General features: G+C 46.1%; 1 protein-coding gene across 1 annotated transcript in view; it reads left to right on the forward strand.

Moving 5' to 3' along the window:
• nav2a (neuron navigator 2a) overlaps positions 1-24,625 on the forward strand; it is a 385,063-nt gene that overhangs the window by 131,993 nt on the left and 228,445 nt on the right. Inside the window, exons 10-11 of the mRNA XM_078220996.1 lie at positions 2,957-3,065; positions 6,048-6,437. Of these exons, the coding sequence (XP_078077122.1) occupies positions 2,957-3,065; positions 6,048-6,437 (499 nt within the window). The remainder of the gene's footprint in view (positions 1-2,956; positions 3,066-6,047; positions 6,438-24,625) is intronic.

Genomic DNA, 24,625 nt, shown 5'->3' on the forward strand with positions numbered 1-24,625 from the left:
GCCGGACTGCTGGCGAGAGGAGTTTGCCCGTAGGTAGAAGCAGCGAACTGTGTCAGGTGCATGTTCAGCACACGTGTGTGTGGGAAGGGATTGCTCGTGTCAACGAGCAGACTCTGCTCACAATGCTCGATGTATATCAGAATCTCAACAGTAAGTATGAGAATGATGGAAATTAAAGCTGAGGGTATAACATTTAATATGCAAACAAATGTTTGCAAGTCAAAACTACTCAGTGTGTAGTTAAGTGATGCCGATTGGGGCCATTTCGATGCTACAGCGAAGCTGGAAACTTAATTGGAGAAATTCATTTGGTGGGCATGGACTTGGAATGCAACTTTCAAATCTCAAGCACTTTGGAGAGGGAACAGCAATTGGAGCTGTGTTAAAGTTTTCTAAAGTTATTTTTGGGGGAGTGAAAGGTTATTGAAGGCTTTTTGTTTAAGCAGGGGACTATTGGTGGTTTTGAAAAGACCTGAAGAGAGGGACCTTTATGAGGAGCGGTTGAGGAGTCTGGGCCTGTACTCGATGGAGTTTAGAAGGATGAGGCGGGATCTAATTGAAACTTACAGAACACTGAGAGACCTAGATTGAGTGGACGTGGAGAGGATGTTTCCACTAGTGGGAGAGGCTAAAACCCGAGGGCCCAACCTCAGAGTGAAGGGACGCTCCTTTAAAACTGAGATGAGGAATTTCTTCAGCCAGATGGTGGTGAATCTGTGGAACTCATTGCCACAGAGGGCTGTGGAGTCCAGGTCATTGGGTGTCTTTAAGACAGAGATAGATAGGTTCTTGATCAATAAAGGGATCAAGGGTTACGGGGAGAAGGCAGGAGAAGGGGATGAGAATTATATCATTATATCAGCCATGATTGAATGGCGGAGCAGACTCGATGGGCCATTTGGCCTAATTCTGCTCCTATATCTTATGGTCTTACAATTGATTAGCCTCCTAATGTTCACTAACTTGGTTCATTCCTGATGGATGTACATTTATGTAAGAAACTCAGAGGGTGCTGACTGCCTTATTCAAAACACCACACGTTCAGGTGAATGTTACCCCCATCCAGCATAGATCACCTGATAATTTGGGGAGAGATAAATTGGGGAGAACCTGTTGAACTAATAAGCTTGTCATCTATTTAACAGACTCTGTGGGAGGGAGGCACATCTTTAGTGTTTAGCCCAGACACTTGCAGTACAAACTGGGGAAGCAGGGTATGTATAAAGTCACAAATAGAATTTATCTTATGGGCTGACATTGGTGCCTGTCATTGGTTGAAAAGGCTGCAAGTGCCCAGCCTATTGGCTTACAGTCAGTAGCCATTTGTAATGTATTAGGGAATCATAGAATCCCTACAGTGCAGAAGGAGGCCGTTCGGCCCATCAAGCCTGCACCAACAACAATCCCACCCTGTCTCTATCTCTGTAACCCCATGTATTTACCCTGCTAATCCCTCTGACACTGAGGGTCAATTTAGTATGGCCAGTCAACCTAATCCTTACATCTTTGGACTGGGAAGAAACCCATGCAGACATGGGAAGAATGTGCAAACTCCACACAGACAGTGACCCAAGGCTGGAATCAAACCTGAGTCTCTGGCACAGTGTGGCAGCAGTGCTAACCACTGTGCCACCATGCCAAGCTATCTGATGCCTGTGAAACATTACCCAGCAAGAGTCACTGACATCAGGGAGACACACGTGCACACAGGGCGGCACGGTAGCACAGTGGTTAGCACTGCTGCTTCTCAGCTCCAGGGACCTCGGTTCGATTCCCGGCTTGGGTCACTGTCTGTGTGGAGTTTGCACATTCTCCTCGTGTCTGCGTGGGTTTCCTCCGGGTGCTCCGGTTTCCTCCCACAGTCCAAAGATGTGCGGGTTAGGTTGATTGGCCATGCTAAAATTGCCCCTTAGTATCTTGAGATGGGTAGGTTAGAGGGATTCGCGGGTAAATATGTAGGGATATGGGGGTAGGGCCTGGGTGGGATTGTGGTCGGTGTAGACTCGATGGGCCGAATGGCCTCTTTCTACACTGTAGGGTTTCTATGATTTCTTTCTATGATTTCTATGCGTAGGTTAGAGGGATTAGTGGGTAAATATGTAGGGATATGGGGGTAGGGCCTGAGTGGGATTGTAGTTGGTGCAGACTCGATGGGCCAGATGGCCTCTTTCTGCACTGTAGGGTTTCTATTCTCTTCTATTTGGATATTGTTGAAGTTTTTTGTCTTGTGCTCATCGAGACAAATTTCAAACAATCACACCAATTTAACATTCAGAAATTTACCTTGCTCTTAACTTACCTGTGGGTTGACTTCAGATAAGTTCAGACCAGCTACGTTTCTGACTGGAAAATTGTTGTGATGATTTGAAATTTGGCATTCTTGAATTTGTCCTGATGAGTGCAAGACAAAAAGTTTCAACAACACGTCTCTCTTTTCAACAATACCCAAATGCATTTTAAATAACATATGTCCATTTTCACACAAGCCTACCATAATGGAACATCAGTGCTCTCAACAAACCTAATGTCTGCTTATTAGTAAGTATATAATAGTAACTTTTGGGGTGGGATTTTCCAGCTGCGCTCGCCCCAAAACCGGAAAATCCTGCCCTAGGTCAACGGACCTTTTGCATTGTCTCGATGTGTGGACTCGATGTATGGACCATGTGTGGACTCGATGGGCTGAATGGCCTGCTTCTGCACTGTAGGGATTCTATGAAAAAAAGAACCGCAATTGTGAACCATTCCAAGCGCAGTTTGTAGTTGTATTTATTTGATTTTTTAAAATAAATGATTCAGTTTGTTATTGAGTGATAGTTTGAGGCAGAGTCTTAATGGCTTGAAAATGTAAATGCCCGCAGAGTTAAGTTCACTGAAGGCTTGCAGAATGTTTGTTCTTAATTAGCTGTGACTCGCCCTGAGCCACTACATTTTAAATTACTTTCTGCTTCTGTAGGGGAGGACCCGGAGACTCGCAGGCTGCGGACTGTCAAGAACATTGCCGACCTCCGGCAGAACCTGGAGGAGACCATGTCCAGTTTACGAGGGACGCAGATCACACACAGGTACGAAGCATCTCACTGTCGAGTTTCCTTGAGCCCTCCCTGGGCTCCCCGTGGTGCTGAAGCGAAGATGAAAGTCGGCGGCAGTGAGTACAGTGCTCCGGCTGTGAACCTCATTATGTCAGCATTACTTTGTCGGAGTGTTACACTGCACTGATCAAAGCAGCACTTCCCTGGTCAGGAGCACAAATGAAAAGCCACAAATGCTAAGAACACCTCATGGGGTAAAACGCAGCAAGGCTAAATTGTTAAGACAAGTTTAAATACAATATATGCAGTCAACACAAATAATTTTAAAGCTTAAATTTTAAGAATAAAACAATTTATATCTTTTCATAATGGATACAGCAACTTGAAAGATTAGGGGTTGAGATTAGAGGCAGTCAAAATTAACTGGATGAAGAAGAGGAATGGGCGGCATGGTGCCACAGTGGTTAGCACTGCTGCCTCACAGCGCCAGGGACCCGGGTTCAATTCCAGGCTTGGATCACTATCTGTGCAGTGTCTGCACATTCTCCCCGTGCCTGCGTGGGTTTCCTCCGGGTGCTCCGTTTTCCTTCCACAGTCCAGAGATGTGTGGGTTAGGTGGATTGGCCTTGCTAAATTGCCCTTTAGTGTCAGGGGGACTAGCTAGGGTAAATGCATGCGGTTGTGGAGATAGGGCCTGGGTGGGATTGTAGTCGGTGCAGACTCGATGGGCCGAATGGCCTCCTTCTGACTGTAGGATTCTATGAAGGAAGTAGCATCTATATAAAAACCTTTCAAATCCCCCAGGATGTCCTGTAACACTTGATAGCAGTGGCACAGTGGTTAGCACTGCTGCCTCACAGCACCAGGGACCCGGGTTCAATTCCTGGCTTGGATGAGTGTCTGTGTGGAGTGTGCACGTTCTCCCCGTGTCTGCATGGGTTTCCTCCGGGTGCTCCGGTTTCCTCCCACAGTCCGAAAGATGTGCTGGTTAGGTGCATTGGCCATACTAAATTCTCCCTCGGTGTACCCGAACAGGCGGCGGAGTGTGGCGACTAGAGGATTTTCACAGTAACTTCATTGCAGTGTTAATGTAAGCTGACTTGTGACTAATAATGTGCGGGTTAGGTTGATTGGCCATGCTAAAAAAAAATTGCCCTTAGTGTCCTGAGATGTGTAGGTTAGAGGGATTAGTGGATGGGTATGGGGGTAGGGCCTGGGTGGGATTGTGGTCGGTGCAGACTCGATGGGCCGAATGGCCTCTTTCTGTACTGGAGGGTTTCTATGATATGATTAATAAATAAACTTTACTTTGCTTTTAAACTGCAGTCACCATTGTTGTATTGCCAAACTTCAGCCAATTTTCACTGAACAGGATCCCACAAAGCAGTGACAGGAATGATTAGTTCATTCATTTTGGGGAGGGGAGGGGGTGTTGGTTGAACAATCATTAATGTCCAGGATGCCAGGAGAACTCCCCTGCTCTTCTCCAACTCATGGCATGGAATCTTTTACGGGCAGTCAGCGATGTTGATTTCATATCCGATTTAAAAGACGAACCCCCTGGAGTAGAGTTTTAAGTCACAACCTGCCGACTGCAAGTCAAGTGTGTCACCATTGCATAAGCTGATGTTCAGATATCTTGTCTCGGGGCTCTGACAGCACGGTTTATTCTCAATAACTATTCCAATGTAGAATCTGAGTTTGACTGAATTGTTAATCAGGCCACGACTGGGGTTTGAATATTTGTCAAGTAAGTTCAAAATGTTCACTAAACCAAGACTTGACTATAAGAGTCAGGGAAAAAAAAAACTGTAATTTTCTTTTGTTTTAATCATAGAATCCCTACAGTGCAGAAGGAGGCCATTTGGCCCATCGAGTCTCCACTGACCACAATCCCACCCAGGCCCTATTCCCGTAACCCCACAAATTTACCCTAGCTAGTCCCCCTGATACTAAGGGGCAATTTAGCATGGCCAATCAACCTAACCCGCACATCTTTAGAGGGAACCGGAGCACCCGGAGGAAACCCACACAGACACAGGGAGAACATGGAAGCTCCACACAGACAGTTTTAACCACCTAACCAACTTCAAAAATATCCATTCCAAATAATGTTATAAATAATTCATGATATTAAGAGGGGGCATCACAAATTGTTATGATCGATCTGAACTGTGAATTCTGTTTATCTCCCTACAAATGACCTGCTCATTTTCTGTTCTTTTGTAATGGCTACTTTTGAAGCTCACCAGGTTTACAAATTAGAAGTAGTTTTCAGATTTTAGGCCAGTTTAATAGATAGACCTTTGCCTCCAGGCCTGTGGGAATATGACCCATGGCAACTCCTGAACACTCCAGTGATTGCACTCTTAACGCTTGGGATTCACGCTGAACACCATTCCCTGGGCTACGGCCGGGATTTTCCAGCCCCCATCGTGGTGGGACCCCCCCCCCCCGCTGGAGCCAAAAGTCCATTGACTTCAGCGGGACCAGACGATCCCGGTGGTGGCCAAGGCTGCAAAATCCCACTCTACATTGGGTGGTAGGGGCCTGGAATGGACTGCCAAGTGAGGTGGTTGAGGCCGACACGTTAGCGATATTTAAGACTTATCTGGATAGACACATGAGCAGACGGGGTATAGAGGGTTGGTCTGGATAGGACAACGTGATCAGTGCAGCCTTGGTGGGCCGGAAGGGCCTGTTCCTGTGTTGTACTATTCTTTGTTCTTTGTTATTTTCCTGAATGCAGCTGCTCTGTGGTCTGTGATGGCAAACTGCCTGTGAACATTTTAAAAGGGCCTAACGCAATGTATACTGTTGGAAACATGAGTTCCTTGGGTATAACAATGTTAGTGAAGCACTTGTTGAACCCCCTCAAATTGAAAGAGATTTGTCTCCTCTGCATTGTCCAATGACCGAGTGCCATTTTGGAAATTGCTTATTTTGCTTCACTTCAGTTTTATTGATTGGATTTTTTTTTGCTTTCACCTAACAGAGGTTTTCTGTTCTTTTTAGCACACTGGAAACAACATTTGATAGCAGCGTTACCACGGAGATCAGTGGCCGCAGTATACTCAGCATGACGGGAAGGCAAACCCCGTTGTCATGGCGACTTGGCCAGTCCAGTCCTCGCCTTCAGGCTGGCGATGCTCCATCGATGGGGAACGGGTACCCTCCACGGGCCAATGCCAGCCGTTACATACACCCTGAGTCGGGCCGCTACATGTACACTACACCTCTCAGGAGGCAGTTGGCATCTCGTGGCAGCAATGTATCCCACTCCGATATTCCGGATAAGAGTGGCGATGACATGGATCTTGAGGGCATCAACATGGATGTAGCTGGGTACATGAGCGATGGTGACGTCCTCAGCAAGAATCTACGGACGGATGATATTGCTAGTGGGTAAGAAGATTTAATATAAATATATGTTCGTTCTCATGCTTTGCCATGTTACCTGATGAGATGAAGGAAGTGAGATCAGGTTCAGTATTACGTAAGGAAACCATTTGGATTGTTAAATGAATGGTTTGTTTTTTGGGCAGTATCATAATGTATTAAGAAAAGTTTTACTTACTGTCAAAGGTTCCATTTTTAAACATAGAATTTTTTTAACTGCTCAGTTTTTTGTTCCTTTTGCTGTGGAGACATTTTGGGGGGTGGGGTGAGGGGAGGGGAGGAGGGGGGAGTGATCTTACCAAAACAATTCTAAGTACCAAATGAGCACGAAAATGGGAGAGAGTCGCACCCATTATTTGGACAAGCTCCCAGACGCAATCGTATGGCACTTAGCAAAAATAAATCCCAAATGTGATTCTCGCCAGTAGGGCAAATGGGTAGAGCCAATTCACGCCGGGAAGCTCGCTGCTGAGCTCTAAGGGTGCAACTATGCAGGGTCCCCTATCTCCCATTGCACTGTGTCACTCCCCCCATCACCCCGCTCCTGCTAAGATCGCCCCCTTAAGCGTGGAGATTCAAATGAATATCCACCATCCCAACTCTCCGATGGTCTAAGTTGGAGAAGCATTGCATAACGAGGTCAGGGTCAGTTGCCGTGCCATGTGGAGCTAGCTGAGTTCTGCTGGGTCGTGCGTGCGAGTATGAGTGAAGGTAGGATTGTGTGTGACCATGAGCCTCCCACAGTCGGATGACTTATCTGTGCCCATTACCTTGAGGAATAGTCACTTTGGTGAGGCATCACTGGGTACCCCAGTGCCCGTGGAACCCTGCCACTGCAGACAGCAATGCTTCCGTGGCAGAACAATTGAAGTTGCTAAAAAGGAAAAATACTCCCATTGTCACCAAAGCCAACATCAAAGTTCAAGCCATGGTACCAGCTCTGATCACGCCTGCTTGTCCAGTTTTAGATTTAGCAATGATTCATGGTCCAGCATGTCTGCCCTGAAGTACAAAATAAAAAAGCAGTTGAAAGGTGTAAATTTGTGCTTTTTAACCTTGTCAACTCTGCTGTATGTCCGTGTATGAAAATTATCACATAACATCCCCCCTCTTCTCCCGAATGCATTGGTTTCACAGTTGTCTCTGTGACATTGCCCCGATGGCCACTGTCCAGATGCAAATCCTGTCAGTGAATGACTGTTGAACGATGGAAGACAACAAGACCAAGTTTGCATGGGCTACTGTACAGTATTTAGGCACAGCAACGTGAGTCAACTTTTCCACTAACCCAAAGGCACACATGGGTCGCACTGGTTGGCATCTAAATTGGTGTTTTGCTAATCTGTATGATATGGCAAGTAGGCCGGCTGATTCCGTTTCGGGTTTCCTGTAACCTTTCTTGATGTAATGGACTGTTGTTGCCACAAGGTGGCGAGAAATGCATTCATTGCCTCGGGTTTATTGATGTTCAGGGTTGTGTGCAGTCATTCAAGTCTGTAGCCGGAATTTTCAATGTGACTCTTCTGGGAAATAAATAATCTTCAGGGAAATGTTAAGAATGATGCAAGTTGCAGGTCTGTTTAAACATTTAGAGGATGTATTTCTGTGGAATTAAGGGAATTATGTTTCATAGCCCCGAGGCTTCTGCCCACTCACAATCTTCAACGTCTTTACTCTTGAGTATCTACTTCCAGTCTTTGTTTTTTTCCTGTTAAAGTTGTATTAGCTCATTATTCCCTTTCTCAAATCACATCACAAAGTTGAACAAGATGTTGAGGTTGTGAAGAACGGTGTGGTTAAACTTGTGACAGTGTCCTGGGAGGGAAAGGGAATTGGCAGCAAGGAGACACAGTTTGTTAGCAGTGACTAAAGACATTAGCTTCAGTCTTTCCAGCATTTAACTGGAAGAAATTGTAGCTCATCCAGGGCTGGATGTCTGACCAGCAGTTGGATAACACAGTGGAGAGGTTGAAAGTCACAGGGGAAAGGTAGAGCTAGTGTTAACAGCATGCATGTTGAAACTGACCCCGTGTGTCTTTGGATCAGGTTGTCAAGTGGCCCTTGCATGGAATCACATTTGGCACAGGCCTGCCTGTTACGTTATACTGTATCATCCTGATGCCTTTTATAGTAACAGAATCCATACAGTGCAGAAGGAGGCCATTCGGCCCAACAAGCCTGTATCAACAACAATCCCACGCAGGCCCTATCCCAATAACCCCACGTATTTACCCTGCTAGTCCCCCTGCTGTAGAGATTTGCATTCTAATCAATATTCTGTAACTTGATTTTGTGTCTCTGTGCCCTGTTTGAGAGCAGATTTCCACTCCTTCTGACGAAGGAGCAGCGCTCCAAAAGCTAATGGTGTTTGCTACCAAATAAACCTGTTGGACTTCAACCTGGTGTTGTTAAAACTGTTACTGTGTTTACCCCAGTCCACCGCCGGCATCTCCACATCATGTCCCCCTGCTCCTCAGGGTCAATTTAGCATGGCCAATCAACCTAACCCACACATCTTTGGTGTGTGGGAGGAAACCAGAGCACCCGGAGGAAACCCATGCAGACATGGGTGCAAAAGCTGAACAGTCAGTTACCCGAGGCCGGAATTGAACCCAGGTCCTTAGCGCTGTGAGGCAGCAGTGCTAACCACTATGCCACCGTCCCACCTTGCCATTGCATGTAAAACCTTGAATGGCTATTCTTCATCTTTGACATTGGAAACTGAGTGTTACCATTAAACCAAAAGAACTGTGACTGCCAGTTCCTGTCCTCACTTATCATTGAACTTGGAACTTGCTCTTTGGATGTTAACTCCTTTTTACAAATACCCTCTTGCTGAAGAGACCTAAAATAGCCTTTGCGATTGACTAAATAGGTGCTTAAATTGTAAACCATTCAATCTTTTTAATGTTTTGAAGGAACAAGGTGACTAGGATAATACAGTTAGAGCAGCAGCCACATTTAGTTTTGACAATAAGTGGATTTGTATTGTCAATTTTCCCACTGTTCCTGTCTCGAGAGTGTTCTGTACGCTAGGGTTCCAATCATGCCATGTACTCCAGCAACCCAACTGACTACTCAGAGAATGAAAATAACTTGTATTTGCATGACACCTGTTACAATCCCATAACGTCCCAAAGCAATTTCCACCAATTAAGTACTTTTGAAAAGTAGTCATTGTTGTAATGTAGGAAAATGCAAGAATAGTAATTAATTGGATAGATTGTTTAGTGTGTCTATTAGCTTCTTCCTATAGGGCTGTATATTGTGGGAAGAATAATAGTGTCTTTATTATTAATTAATTATTATTATTAATAGGTCTTTATTTTCTTTCTTCTTGCATAAGATGTGGGTGACCCATCCCATTTTTCCTTGACCCCGATGGCTTACTAGGCCTTTGCAAAGGACAGTTAAGGGTTAACCAATTTGTTGTGGGTCTGGAGTCACATGTAGGCCAGACCAGGTAAGGATGGCAGATTTCCTTCCCTAAAGGACATTAGTGAACCAGGTGGTTTTTTACCGCAACTAGTGATAGTAATTTTCAATTCTAGATTGAGCCAAAATTGCAAATTCTGGGCCTATATTCTTATGTATTTTTTTAAACAGCAATAAAGACAATATTTGCAGACAAACTCCAAAAGTGTTGATCACAATTTGCCAAAACAAATCGGACATCTGGTTAAAAAAAATTGTTTTGGTTTGTGTACATACAGGAAACAATCATTGAGGCAGGATGATAAAATGTACAACTTCATTGTTCCAAAGTCATGGTCAGACTTTTCCTGTAGGTTTTGTATTGTTTCCTGTATTTACTTGATGGATTTCCTGTATTTCCATTGTCCTGTTTATCTCTCCATTGTAAGCTTCCAGCTGTTTAACAGTTCAGTTTAATGCAGTTGCTAGCGCTCCCCTATGAATAGAAAGGTTATTGGTTCAGGTTTTACTCTAGGTTTTGACCAAACAATCCATCTCGTATATAAGTGAGATACTGGCCAGTATTTGAATGGTTGGTGATTTCTTTCAGATAAGGTATTATGTGAGGCAAATAGACTATTTCAAATAAAAAACCCAGGAGATAGATAGTTTCTTGATTGGTAAGGGGATCAAAGGTTCATAGAATCATAAAATCATAGAATCATAGGGCGGCATGGTGGCACAGTGGTTAGCACTGCTGCCTCACAACGCCAGGGACCCGGGTTCAATTCCTGGATTGGGTCACTGTCATGTGGAATTTGCATGTTCTCCCCGTGTCTGCATGGATTTCCTCCGGGTGCTCCGGTTTCCTCCCACAGTCCAAAGACGTGCGGGTTAGGTTGCTTGCTAAATTGACCCGAATGACAGGGGGATTAGCAGGGTAAATATTTGGGGTTGCGGGAATAGGGTCTGGATGGGATTGCGGTCAGTGCAGACTCGATGGGCTGAATGGCCGCCTCCTGCCCTGTAGGGATTCTATGATTCTAATCCATACAGTGCAGAAGGAGGCCATTTGGTCCATCGAACCTGCACCGACAACAATCCCACCCAGGCCCTACACCTGTAACCCCATGTATTTACCCTGCTAATCCCCCTGACACTAAGGGGCAAGTTATCTGGCCAATGCACCTAACCTGCACATCTTTGGAACGGTTACGGGTAAAGGCAGGAGAATAGGGTTGAGAAATTTATCAGCTATGATTGAATGGTGGAGCAGACTCGATGGCTGAATGGCCTGATTCTGCTTCTATATCTTATGGCCTATGGTCTTAAAGGGTAGCACCTATCCCAGTCCTTCCAATTTGACGCTGAGATGAGTTTCTGGCTACACATCCTCTGCGTCTCCTGGACCACTTCCACCACCTCCAGAATATCACCCTTCTCTGACCCAGTCTCTGATCATTTGTTACTGAAACCCTTGTGCATCGAGTTTGTTAACTTCAGTTGTGACGAATCCGAGGCTCTCCTGCCTGGCTTCCCACCTTGCACCCACTGTGGATTTCAGCTCAGCTGACACTCTGCTGCCCATTTTCTGTCTCGCATCAACTCCCATTCACCCACCGTGTGTGTATGTTACGGGGATTAGCAGGATAAATGCATGAGGTTACGGAAATGGTCTGTCAGAGAGTCAGTGCAGACTCGATGGGCCGAATGGCCTCCTTCTGCACTGTAGGGATTCTATGATTCTATTCTATCATATCTGTGCTCGCTCACCTACACTGGCTGTCAGTCTGACAATGCCTCCGGTTAAAAATCCACACCCTTATTTGGAGTTCCTTCCTGGTCTCATTTTTCCCTATCTCAGTAACCTCCTCCAAAGAACAGTGCAGCAAAGGAACAGGCCCTTCGGCCCACCAAGCATGCGCCGATCACATTGTCCTTTCCAGACCAACCACTTATATCCCCCTATCCCACTTGTACATGTGCCTTTCAGATAAGTCTTAAATGTCATTAACGTATCTGTCTCAACTGCCTCACTTGGTAGTGCATTCCAGGCCCCCACCACCCTCTGTGTCAAAGACTTTCCCCGCACATCTCCCACTGAACCTTTCCCCCCTTACCTTGAACTTGTGCCCCCTTGTAATTGTCATTTCTGTCCTGCCCGACAGTCCTCTGTGCTCCTCTGGTTATTGGCCGGAATTTATTGATGGTGGGGGGAGTGCCGCAATGGGCCAGGTGTGGGGGAGGTGGCAATGGGCTGACTTGCTTGGGCAGTCTGCAGGAACCGGGGGCTGCATCTGGTCAGCGGCAGCCATCCAGATGAAGGACAACTGTCCACCTCCCCCAAGAGCTGATCAATCAGGACGCTGGCAGCTGGTCAGCCTCAGCAGATCCAGCAAGAGCAGCAGGCACCAGCTGGGACTGCTCCTGGAGGTGAAACACACATTGACGGACGTAAGCCTTCACAGTCAGGTAAATGGGGTCCGGGGGATGCCAGGACCTGTTAAGTGGGCCCTGACAAGAGCGAGGGTTGTTGATGAAGTTAGGTGGTTCTGCTGCCAGACAGAGGGGGGGTAGTCAGAGTGCCTGAATATGTGGGCCTCCCACGTACTGGGGTCATATACCGGAATTTTACCGCCGAATTTTACCCCAGGCTTGAAGAGCGGAATTCTCCATTGGCCTCGGGCGGGATTTTACGGGCCTCGCCCGAGCGAGGATGTAAAATACCGGCTATAGAATCCCTGCAGTGCAGAAGGAGGCCATTCGGCCCATCGCGTCTGCACTGACTCTCCAACAGAGCCCGCTCCCCCACCCTATTCCCGTAACCCCACACATTTATCCTGCTAATCCCCCTAACCTACACATCTTGGGACACTTAAGGGGCAATTTAGCATGGCCAATCCACCTAACCTGCACGTCTTTGGGAGGAAACCGGAACGCCCGAAGGAAGCCCACGCAGGCACTGGGAGAACGTGCAGACTCCACACAGACAGTGACCCAAGCCGGGAATCGAACCCGGGAACCCTGCCGCTGCGCGGTAGCATTGCTAACCACTGTGTCACCGTGCCACCAATCTGCTGGGAGAGTCTATCTGGTGGGCTCTACGTAAATCACCAAACTACACACCCCCCCCTCACACACACAATGTTTCCTACATTGCAACAATGACTACACTTGGAAAAAACTATTTAATTGGCTATAAAGTGCCTTGATTGTGAAAGGTGCTATGTAAATGTAAGTATTTTCTTTCATTTTTCTCTCTCTTGCTGTATCTGTCAGGTAGAAGTGAACAGTAGAGGTAAAGCACATGAACCCTATGGGTGATAGAAGAGCGATGGTTTGGGTGTCAGGTTTAGAAGTAGTGTGCAGGAACTCCCAGACGTGCTGAGAGACTGAAACACGCTCCTCCTCCTTACTTTGGAGCAGGCGTCAAATTTGCTGTTGGTTGCCACCTACTGGTAGATTATACTAAGTTCAGTCATGCTTGTGCTGTTTTAGTTGGCAGTGCCTTGTATATTATCTCTTGGCTTGCCTGCAAGAATTTGAGCAATACTGTACAATAGAATCTTCACCGACGAACTGCTGACTAAGTGAAAATTGTCTGGCCTTTGGCGCTCTGGAACGAGTTGAAACTTTGCCTCTCAGGAATTCTTATTGTGCATTATGAGCAAGTTCCAATGAGGTACTTGTGACTCAGCAAATATGTGATCAGACTTGTGAAAAGAGGTGGTTGCTAGATGCTAATTCTTGGTGTCGTTCGACGGCGCCAGGGACCCGGGTTCAGTTCCGGCCTGGGGTAACTGTCTGTGCGGAGTCTGCACGTTCTCCCTGTGTCTGCATGGGTTTCCTCTGGGTGCCCCGGCTTCCTCCCACACTCCAAAGATGTGCAGGTTAGGTGGATAGGGCATGTTAAATTGCCCCTTAGTGTCAGGGGGACTAGCTAGGGTAAATACGTGGCGTTACAGGGATAACTCATAGAAGAATCATAGAATCCCTACAGTGCAGAAGGAGGCCATTCGGCCCATCGAGTCTGCACCAATACCAATCCCACCCAGGCTCTATCCCCGCTTAGTTACCCTGCTAATCCCTCTAACCTATCACAGCCCAGGACACTAAGGGTTAATTTAGCATGTCCCATCAACCTAACCAGCACATCTTTGGACTGTTGGAGGAAACCGGAGCGCCCGGAGGAAACCCATGCAAACACGGGGAGAACGTGCAAACTCCACACAGACAGTGACCCAAGCCGGGAATCGAACCCGGGTCCCTGGAGCTGTGAAACAGCAGTGCTAACCACTTTGCCACCTTGCCGCCCCGGTCCTGGGCGGGATTGTGGTCGGTGCAGGCTCGATGGGCCGAATGACCTCCTTCTGCACTGTAGGATCCTATGATTCTAAGGTAACTTTCAACCTATGACAAGTGGTGTTCCTCAGGGATCAGTGCTGGGACCTTTGCTGTTTGTAATATATATCAATGATTTGGAGGAAAATGTAACTGGATTGATTAGTAAGTTTGCGGACGACACAAAGGTTGATGGATTTGCGGATAGCAATGAGGACCATCAGAGGATACAACAGGATGTAGATCAGTTGGAGACTTGGGCGGAGAGATGGCAGATGGAGTTTAATCTGGACAAATGTGAGGTAATGCATTTTGGAACGTCTAATACAGATAGAAAATATACAGTAAATGGCAGAACCCTTAGGAGTATTGATAGGCAAAGGGATCTGGGTGTACAGGTACACAGGTCACTGAAAGTGCCAATGCAGGTGGAGAAGGTAGTTAAGAAGGCATACGGCATGCTTGCCTTCATCGGCCGGGGTATTGAGTTTAAAAATTGGCAAGTCATGTTGCAGCTTTATAGAACCTTAGTTAGGCCTTGGAATATAATGTTCAATTCTGATCGCCACACTACCAGAAGGATGTGGAGGCTTTGGAGAGGGTACAGAAAAGATTTACCAGGATGTTGCCTGGTATGGAGGGCATTAGCTATGAGGAGAGGTTGGAGAAACTTGGTTTGTTCTCACTGGAGCGACGAAGGTTGAGGGGAGACTTGATAGAAGTCTACAAGATTATGAGAGGCATGGACAGAGTGGATAGTCAGAAGCTTTTTCCCAGGGTAGAAGAGTCAATTACTAGGGAGCATAGCTTTAAGGTGCGAGGGGCAATGTTTAAAAGAGATGTACGAGACAGATTTTTTACACAGAGAGCGGTGGGTGCCTGGAACGCGTTGCCGGGGGAGGTAGTGGAAGCGGATACGGTAGTGACTTTTAAGGGGCGTCTTGACAAGTACATGAAATGAGGTGGGAATAGAGGGATATGGTTCCCGGAAGGGTAGGGCGTTTTAGTTAAGTTGGGCAGCATGGTCGGTGCAGGCTTGGAGGGCCGAAGGGCCTGTTCCTGTGCTATAATTTTCTTTGTTCTTTGTTCTATGTGAACCAGGTTTTGCCTTTTACAGTACGTCACTATTGATTCTTTTCATGAAAGATCTGGTCAGAAATTCTTTCCAGTTTACAAATTGAGATCATTAAATTTTATTCCTGTTCCCTGCTGAACACTTAAGATATCCGTGCTACTTTAATCAGCCCTTTGCAGTCTCTTATTTTCTTTATTTGATCATCCCCATCGCTGCACATCATCGCATTCCTGTCCCGTGTTCCTCCATAAGTTGAAGGTCAAGAATTTTAATCACTCATTAAAAAAATCTAAATATCACCCAACTTTATGGGATACTGTAAGTTTGGTATAAGTTTATGGTTCTGTGTAGTTCTGTGCCTCATTTAACCTTCAACACTAATTAATCAACAGTAAAAGCAATGAATTAGGCAGTTCACACAGCGTATTAAGTCAAGGTGGAAGCATCTAATCGAAATAAGGTTTTATTGCTCTGAAATGGCTTTCGAGGTCATGGGAACATAAACCTGGCAGACATGGGTCATCTTTCCAGTGCTGCACATCTAAGTCGAGAGCAGTGAATTACAGGGTGGATTTAGCAGAGCCATGCCATCAGTACTGCACCTGTACTGCAATATCTTGAGGGGAAAATTCTTTAGACATGTTCATTTTTTCCCCCCGGGGCAGCATGGTGGCACAGTGGTTAGCATTGCTGTCTCACAGCACCAGGACCCGGGTTCGATTCCCAGCTTGGGTGACTGTGTGGAGTCTGCGCATTCTTCCTGTCCCTGCGTGGGTTTCCTCCGGCTACTCCGGTTTCCTCCCACAGCCCAAAGATGTGCGGGTCAGGTTGATTGGCCATGCAAAATTGCCCCTTAATGTCCCGGGATGCACAGGTGAGCAGGATTAGCAGGGTAAATACGTGGGGTTACAGGGATAGGGCCTGGTGGGATTGTTGTTGGTGCAGACTCAATGGGTCGAACGGCCTACTTCTGCAATGTAGGGATTCTATGATCCCTCAATGTCAACAAAACGAAAGAGATAGTCATTGACTTCAGGAAGCATAGTGGAGAGCATACCCCTGTCTACATCAATAGGGATGAAGTGGAAATGGTCGAGAGCTTCAAATCTCTCGGTGTCCAGATCACCAACAACCTATCCTTGCCGCCCCATGCCAAAACTATCGTTAAGGAAGCCCACCAATGCCTCTACTTTCTCAGAAGACTAAGGAAATTTGGTACATCAGCCACAGCTCTCACCAACTTGTACAGACGCACCATAGAAAGCATTCTTTCTGGTTGTATCACAGCTTGGTATGATTCCTGCTCTGCCCAAGACTGCAAGAAACTACAAAGGGGCGTAAACGTAGCCCAGTCCATCACGCAAACCAGCCTCCCATCCATTGGCAGAAAATGTTGGAAAATCTCAGCAGGTCTGACAGCATCTGTGGGGAGAGAATAGATCCAACGTTTCAAGTCTCGATGACCCTTCATCAGAGTTTCGTTTGAGCTCTCGGGCCATCTGGACTCGATGCATTGGCTCTGTTTTCTCCCCACAGATGCTGTCAGACCTGCTGAGATTTTCCAGCATTTTCTGTTATTGTTTCAGATTCCAGCATCCGCAGTATTTTGCTTTTAGACTCTGTCTACACTTCCGGATGCCTCAGAAAAGCAGCCAGCATCATTAAGGACCCCACGCACCCCGGACATTCTCTCTTCCACCTCCTTCCATCAAGAAAAAGATACAAAAGTCTGAGGTTACGTACCAACGGTCTCAAAAGCATCATCTTCCCTGCTGCCATCCAACTTTTGAATGGACCTATCGTATTAAATTGATCTTCCTCTGTACCCTCTCCTTTCCTCCTCTATGAACGGTATGCTCTATATAGCGTGCAAGAAACAATACTTTTCACGGTATACTAATACATGTGACAATAATAAATCAAATCAAATCAAAGCCTTTTTTAAAATCCATTCGTGTGACATCGTTGGCTTGCCAGAATTTATTGCCCTTCCCTAGTTACCCTTGATCTGAGTGGCTTGCTAGGCCATTTCAGAGAGCAGTTGATAGTCAGCCAAACTACTGTGGCTCTGGAGTCACGTGTAGGCCAGACCAGGTGAGAACGGCAGATTTCCTATCCTAAAGGACATTAGTGAATCAGATAAGTTTTTCTGACAATCAACAATGGTTCCATGGTCATCTGTAGATTTCTTAGTTCCAGATTTCTTTCTTTATTGAATTCAAATTCCACCATCTGTCATGGTGGGATTTGAACCCCGTGCCCCAGAACATTAGTTGAGTTTCTGGATTAATAGTCTAGCGATCATACCACTAGGCCTTCGCCACTTCAAATTTAAAGTTTAAAGATCTTCCCTCAAAGAGAATTGCGATCAGGAGGGAGTCACTCAAGCCTATTACGGCCTTCAGTGGAATGATGACTGACCTGTGACCTAACTCCATATACCTGCCTTTGTCTTGTGTCCTTTAATATCTTTAGTAACAAAGGTTCATTAATCCCGGATTTTCAATTTACAATTGACCTGGTGTCAATTGCCATTTGCGGAAGGGAGTTTCAAACTCCTATCATGCTTTGTGTGTCAAAATGTTTCTTAATTTCACTCCTGAAAGGTCCGACTCTAATCTTTAAACTATGCCCCCAGGTTCTAGACTCCCCGTCAGCAGAAATAGTTTCTCACTCTATCCACCCTATCAGTTTCCCTTTAACATTTCAAAGACTTTTGGTGAACTCCAAGCCCCCTTCCCCCACAACCTTCTAAATTCCAGGGAATACAATTCTAGATTGTGTAATCTCAACAAATAATTTAATTCTTGGAGTCCAGGCATCCTTCTGCTAAGTCTAATTCATGCTAATCAGTGTCAGAGGGCTTATTCTGTAACGTAAATGAACTGATGGCAGTGTCATCCACAGGAACCAAAATACACCCCCGGACGTATTCAGTACGCCCTTGTTGGTCAGGGGCAGTAATTTTTGTATGGTTGGCTTCTTTAGACCTTGTGCAACATCATTGAAAGTTCAATTTAATTTCCTGTTCACTTACGGTCCAACAATATGTAGCCATAATATGGACCCTGACCATATTAGTAGGCTGCTGCTCACCGTTGCGGCAGCGATCAATGGATTGTGATCGCAGAAGCAGGATCTCTGGCCAATATTCAGCCTCCTTCCCAGATAATAAGGTCAGTCCACACTGCCCCTCCTGTAGCCCAGGCTGAACCTGAGTAATTCAACACAACTGCAGGATCGAGGTTGGGACCTTCTTGAGCTGCACGGTTCAATGTCACATCATATGATATCCTTAGCAACTGTGGCATTGTGGATGGATGCCCGAGAACTGCAGTAACGTAATGAAAGAACGTAGGAACGAATATGAAGAAAGCTATTGTGGAATGTGTGATTTTTTTTAAAGACAATAATCAGAAACCCATTTAAGGTGAAAAGTAATTTATATCTGACAAATATGCTGGAATTTCTTCTGAGATCTAATTGATTCAGCATAGAGAGCAGGATGGTGATGTTATACACTTGAGGTCTCCAAAGGGATTTGATAATGAATACCCTTCATAAAATACTTATGGCTAAGGGAAAAGCCCTTGGGATTGGATAGGAAGTTGTAAATTGGACAATAAATTCTCTGGTTAAAAGGAAACAGGAGAGATGTAGATATGAAAGTAATAGCTCTAATTGGACATTTGTAATAATCAGAGATAGCTTCCTTGGGGATTAGTTCCAATGGCAACTATTACTGAGAATTAAGAAATGTTTTTATAGAGAATTGCATGGAAATTACAATATGGAATCAAGTCAAACAGCCCATATTGGGATGGATCCTATACATGAGCAGAAGTTATAATCACACATGGCCGTTCTGTTTCCTCATATCTTTATTCCCCTTTTCTTAATCACTTATTTATCTTAGAGACAATGTTTCAAGTCTAGATGACCCTTCGTCAGAGCTCTAGACTCGAAACACTGGCTCTATTCTCTCTCCACAGATGCTGTCAGACCTGCTGAGATTTTCCAGCATTTTCTGTTTTTGTTTCAGATTCCAGCATCCGTAGTATTTTGCTTTTATTTCACTTATTTATCTTGTCTTTCAGTGTTCACGTGGTTTTTACTTCAATCCATGAACCCTGGCAATGTATTTTGTAGTCTCACAACCCTCAGTGTTGATCCAGCAGTTACCCTGCTCAAGGTCCTAATGCTTTTCCACTTGATCTTCTATCTCCTTATTCTAGGAGGCCCCTCAGTCACTGGAAACTGTTTGTTTCTGTCAACTCTGTCCCATCTGTTAATCATTTTAAACACCCCTCGCACCCCTCTGTTCCAACAAATGTTTCAGGTCTCACTTTGTATATCCTCGTACTAGACGGTATCTGAGTGAATCGGCCCCTATTGCCGCACGCAATGTTATAGAATCATAGAATCCTACACTGCAAAAGAAGGCCATTCGGCCCATCGAGACTGCACCGACCACAATCCGACCCAGCCCCATCCCCATCACCGCATGTATTTACCCTGCTAATCCTCCTAACACTAAGGGTCAATTAAGCATGGCCAATCTCCCTATCACCCGCACATCTTTGAACTGTGAGAGGAAACCTGAGCACCCGGAGGAAATCCACGCGGACACGAAGAGAACGTGTAAACTCCACACAATGACCCGAGGCCGGAATTGAACCCGGATCCCTGGCGCTGTGAAGCAGCACTGCTAACCACTGTGCCACGGTGCGGCCGTGTTGTTCCTTTTGGGTGGAACCCAAAACTGCTCACAATGGGCGGAATTCTCCCACCCCGCCTGCGGGGTTTAGTGGTGGGCAGGAGCAGAGAATCTAGCGGGAGCCAAAAAATTGGAAACCCACTGTTGTAAAAACAGGTTGCAATTCCCCCATGTGGGGGGAGTGGGGAGTTAATGGTGGGGTTGGTTTTCCCATTGCCTGCTGGTATGTCCATCACTTGCGTTAATTTGCATCTCATGAATGCTCATTAAGACAGCTACTTGCCAGAACCTCCCCACATCTTCCAATCTTGCCTCACGCCAGCAGGAATTCATATCGGCCTCAAAGCCATTTGGAAAGGAGTGGCCTGCACTAAGCGGACCACTGTTAGATCGAGACTTCGAGGTGAGTGCAATGCAGCCTATCTGCCGTAGCGCTGTGCCATTCCTGCTGTGCTCAACCCCACTCTGCTGGGGCAGAGCAGCTTGTGCCCTCCGGCTCCGTGCTGACATTGTATGGATGGATAGCACTGAGCTGCGGGTACATGGGCCCTCTACCTGGACTAATCCTAAACAGTACTGCCCCCGGGGTTGGGGACTGTAGGGGTCTTCAGTTCCGAGTGTCTGATACCGTTGTCTGTATAGGCTGCACTGTGCCTGAAGACTCATGCACCCTGGGTGGGACTGACGAAGACAAGGGAGGCAATAAGGTAAGAGAGTGGTGGAGGTAGATTCCATAGGAGCTTTCAAAAGAGAGCTGGATACATATTTGAAAGTGATGAATTCAGAGGGATAGAGAGTTGGGCTGGAGAATGGAATTCGCTGGGTAGCTCTTTCCTGAGCCAATGCAAACACAATGGGCCGAATGGCAGACTCTGTGGTAAAATTCTATGATTCTATCTTCTGCTACGTAACTAAGAATTCCATTTTTTTAATCCACTTGAGGTTCTGTGAATGTTTTGTGAACCTGAATCCCAAATTCTCTTTACAATTCCACATTACCCCCTTTTCTTGAAAGCAAAGTATAATTATTGTCTATTCTTTACTTGCGAACAAATGTATCATCTATACGTGTACTGACATTTAGGGCCTTAACTTACAAGCTCCCCAGCGTCCGATTTGGGAGGAGTACCCCAATGATGTGCTGGGGAATCCCATTTGGATGTTCCCAGGTACTTGCTCAGAAGTGGAAACTTCCCCAGGGCAGCTGCCCTGCATTGGGAACCATCTGGAAATATGGTTTAAATCACTAACTGCAGATGGTTCTGACTGGGTTACACCAATAGTTACACTGGATATGTTAAAAGAATTAAAACCACATCTAAGCTCTGGGCTACCATGGTACAGACCCAGTCCGGCCCTCTCATGGGACACCTCACAACTCACCAGGGATCATGCTCGACTACCCAACCTCCACGGGAACCTCCTATCCTGCCGACCCCCGAAATGTTTTCCCCCACCTCCTGACAACCCCAGCTATGGGTGTACCCCCACCTACCCAATCCCTCAGGAATCTCCCACAACTTCTTCCCCTCCCGAAGGATTCCCCATACAAGACTCCTCCCCCACCTCAATCCCGACAGGCCAAACTTTCACACCTACCCACCACCCCCCCCCAGGCTCGACTGGACCCGACCAGAGAACTGACCCCAACTTCTCCCAAGGTCCAACCCAAACCACCCTCCATCCCCCCACTCCTAACCTCTGAATGTACTTTCCCCCTGGCCTGCCAAGGACGTTTAAGCTTTACTGCACCTTTGAACTTACCTGTTTTAAGGCAGCTAGTCGTAAAAAAGGGGGTGTGGCCTTCATCGCTTTGACTCTTGTGGACCCCAACGCTGCCCTGCCTGGATCTCAGCTGGCCTGAGTCAAAAGGTCAGGCGAGACAGGCTGGGAAAATAAATTAACGTAAGTAATTGGGCACCGAGTGGCAAGCCCATCTTTCTGTCCTCGATCTAACTTGGCCTCCTTTACAGTCTAGTTCCTTGCCCACAGGCAGAGTTTTCAGCCACCTTGGGGCCCTAATGGCTGGCATGGACCTCCTGATACCATCTAGCTCTGCTTCCCTTTATACATCTCTCCAGCTTGTTGTCTCATGACCAGGTTTCCATTTCTCTCGCTGTTTTCTTGACTGTTCCGCCTCCCAAATTCACACCCATCTTTCTTGCAGTTCCTCATCCAGGTTTCTGCCCCTGCCACAGTAACAAAATGGCTCTTATCAAAGTCACAAATGCCATCCTATGGGACTGTGGCAAAGGTAAACCACCCCACATCCTTCTTGACATGTCTTTGAAGCGGTTGTCCACAATACACCCCCCCCCCCGCTGCCTCCAGTCGACCTAGCTGGGACTGCTCGAATATTCCTTCAGTTTCCATGTCTCTATGATTATTGGGAGATGGTGGCACAGTGGTAATGTCACAGAACTGATAGTCCAGAGGCCTGGACTAATGCTCAGGGGACATGGGTTCAAATCCCACCGCGGCAGCTGGTGGACCTTAAATTCAATTGATCAATTGAGGTGACACAGTGGTTGGCACTGCTACCTCACAGCGCTAGTACCTGGGTTCAATTCCAGCCTCGGATCACTGTCTGTATGGAGTTTGCACGTTCTCCCCATGTCTGCGTGAGTTTCATTCAGGTGCTCCGGTTTCCTTCCACAGTTCAAAGATGTGCGGGTTAGGTTGATGCTAATTTGACCCTTAGTGTCAGGGGGACCAGCAGGGTAAATACATAGGGCCTAGGTGGGATTGTTGTCAGTATAGACTTGATGGGCCAAATGCCCCCCTTCTGCACTGTAGGGATTCTATGATAAGTCTGGAATTATAAAGCTAGTTTCAGTGATGGTGATGATGATAATTGTTGTAAAAACCCATTTGTTCTTTTTGGGAGAGGAAATCTGCCATCCTTACCTGGTCTGGCCTAAATGTGATTCCAGACCCTCAGCAAGGTGGTTGATTCTTAACTGCCCTCTGAAATGACCTAATAAGCCACTCAGTTCGAGGACAGTTAGGGATGGGCAACAAATGCTGACCTTTCCAGCGACCCCCACATCTCATGAAAGAATAAACAAAAAGCTCTGTAATCCATCCCCCCACCCTTCAGCAACTGTAGAGAGAGAATGGAGCTAATGTTTCAACGTTGGCTGTATTCTCACTCCACAGATGCTGTCAAACCTGCTGAGATTTTCCAGCATTTTCTGTTTTTGTTTCGGATTCCAGCATCTGCAGTATTTTGCTTTTATGCTTGATAACTTTTTTGATTTGATTTATTATTGTCACATGTATTAGTATGCAGTGAAAAATAGTTTCTTGCACACTATACAAAGCATACCATTCATAGAGAAGGAAAGGAGAGGGTGCAGAGGAAGATCAATTTAATACCAGGTAGATCCATTCAAAAGTTGGATGGCAGCAGGGAATAAGATGTTTTTGAGACGGGGGTTGAAGACTGCAGAATGTAGTTTACCAAAGCTTACCTCTTAGACCTAAAGGTTCCGCAATGCCTCATTCTGTGGCTCAGTATGAAATTGTGTTTTAAAATGCTCTTGTGAAGTGCTTTGGGACATTTTATCCCATCAAGAGGACCTGTATAAATAGGATTTGTTGTTCTCTGTAAAGCAATGAGGTGTTAATCACTCAAAAACCAGCTCTCCTGGGCGGGACATGTTGTTCGTACGCCTGACATCAGACTCCTGAAGCAGTTGCCCTATTCGGAGCTAAGTCACAGCAGGAGGACAGCGGGAAGGCCGAAGAGGTCAGACGTATCTGCCGACTCATGGGCGGCCATTGTAAATTACCTCAATGAACAATGAGACAAAAAGAAGCAAATATCAGACAAAATTTAAAGGTTAGACAGTAAACACAGCAACGGTGAACGCTGTGTCGGGGTTTTTGATCCCACTCTAAAGATTGCTTTTCTCATTTCGAACAAAATTTAATTAATTTTCCTGACCACTGCTGAGGTGGAAAATCTGTCTGTTGAGTCAAGCAGAGGAATTTGAAAATGGGATTTCCTTGACGGAACTTGGAACTTAATACAATGACCCGGTTTGCATCAGGACAACAGGCGGGAGACCGATGGGGTCCCTCTGCAGCAACCTTTCATGCGGCAGGCAGCATGTGAAAAGCAGACATCATTAAAGTGCAAAAGGGGATCAGTTACAAGGAAGGGCTTCAAGCTGAAATAGATTCAGTCCTGTGCTTTTGTGTTCAAATGTTTAAAAGTAGCACACATATTATTCTCACCTGTTTTAGTCAGAGACTTTCTACCTGATCTCCGGGCCATTGTGCCCCTGTTACATTTTAATGACATTAAATACTGTTGTGCCCATTAAAAGACAGTCTTCTCTCGGCTTTAGAAAAGCTACAGACGTTGATCTTGTCGACGGCTTTGAAAATGCCATTCTTTACTCCAACACTGTTTAATAACTTGATTGATAACATTCTTGACTGCACAGGAGGGAGGGGGGGGGGTGTCATTTAAGAAATGTTTAACTGAGTGGATTTATTGTTGGTGGTGGGGGAAGGGGGCTATAAATAAGCATTCTCAAACCAGCCACTCGCAAAGTAAGGTGGGATGTGGTAGCACCTGAGGGGGGCTGTTTTTTTTCCTCCTTTTTAAATTGGCTGGCTGAGTCATGTGAGGGGACA

This window comes from Mustelus asterias, chromosome 9, assembly GCF_964213995.1.
Source record: "Mustelus asterias chromosome 9, sMusAst1.hap1.1, whole genome shotgun sequence".
Classification (NCBI taxonomy): Eukaryota; Metazoa; Chordata; class Chondrichthyes; order Carcharhiniformes; family Triakidae; genus Mustelus; species Mustelus asterias.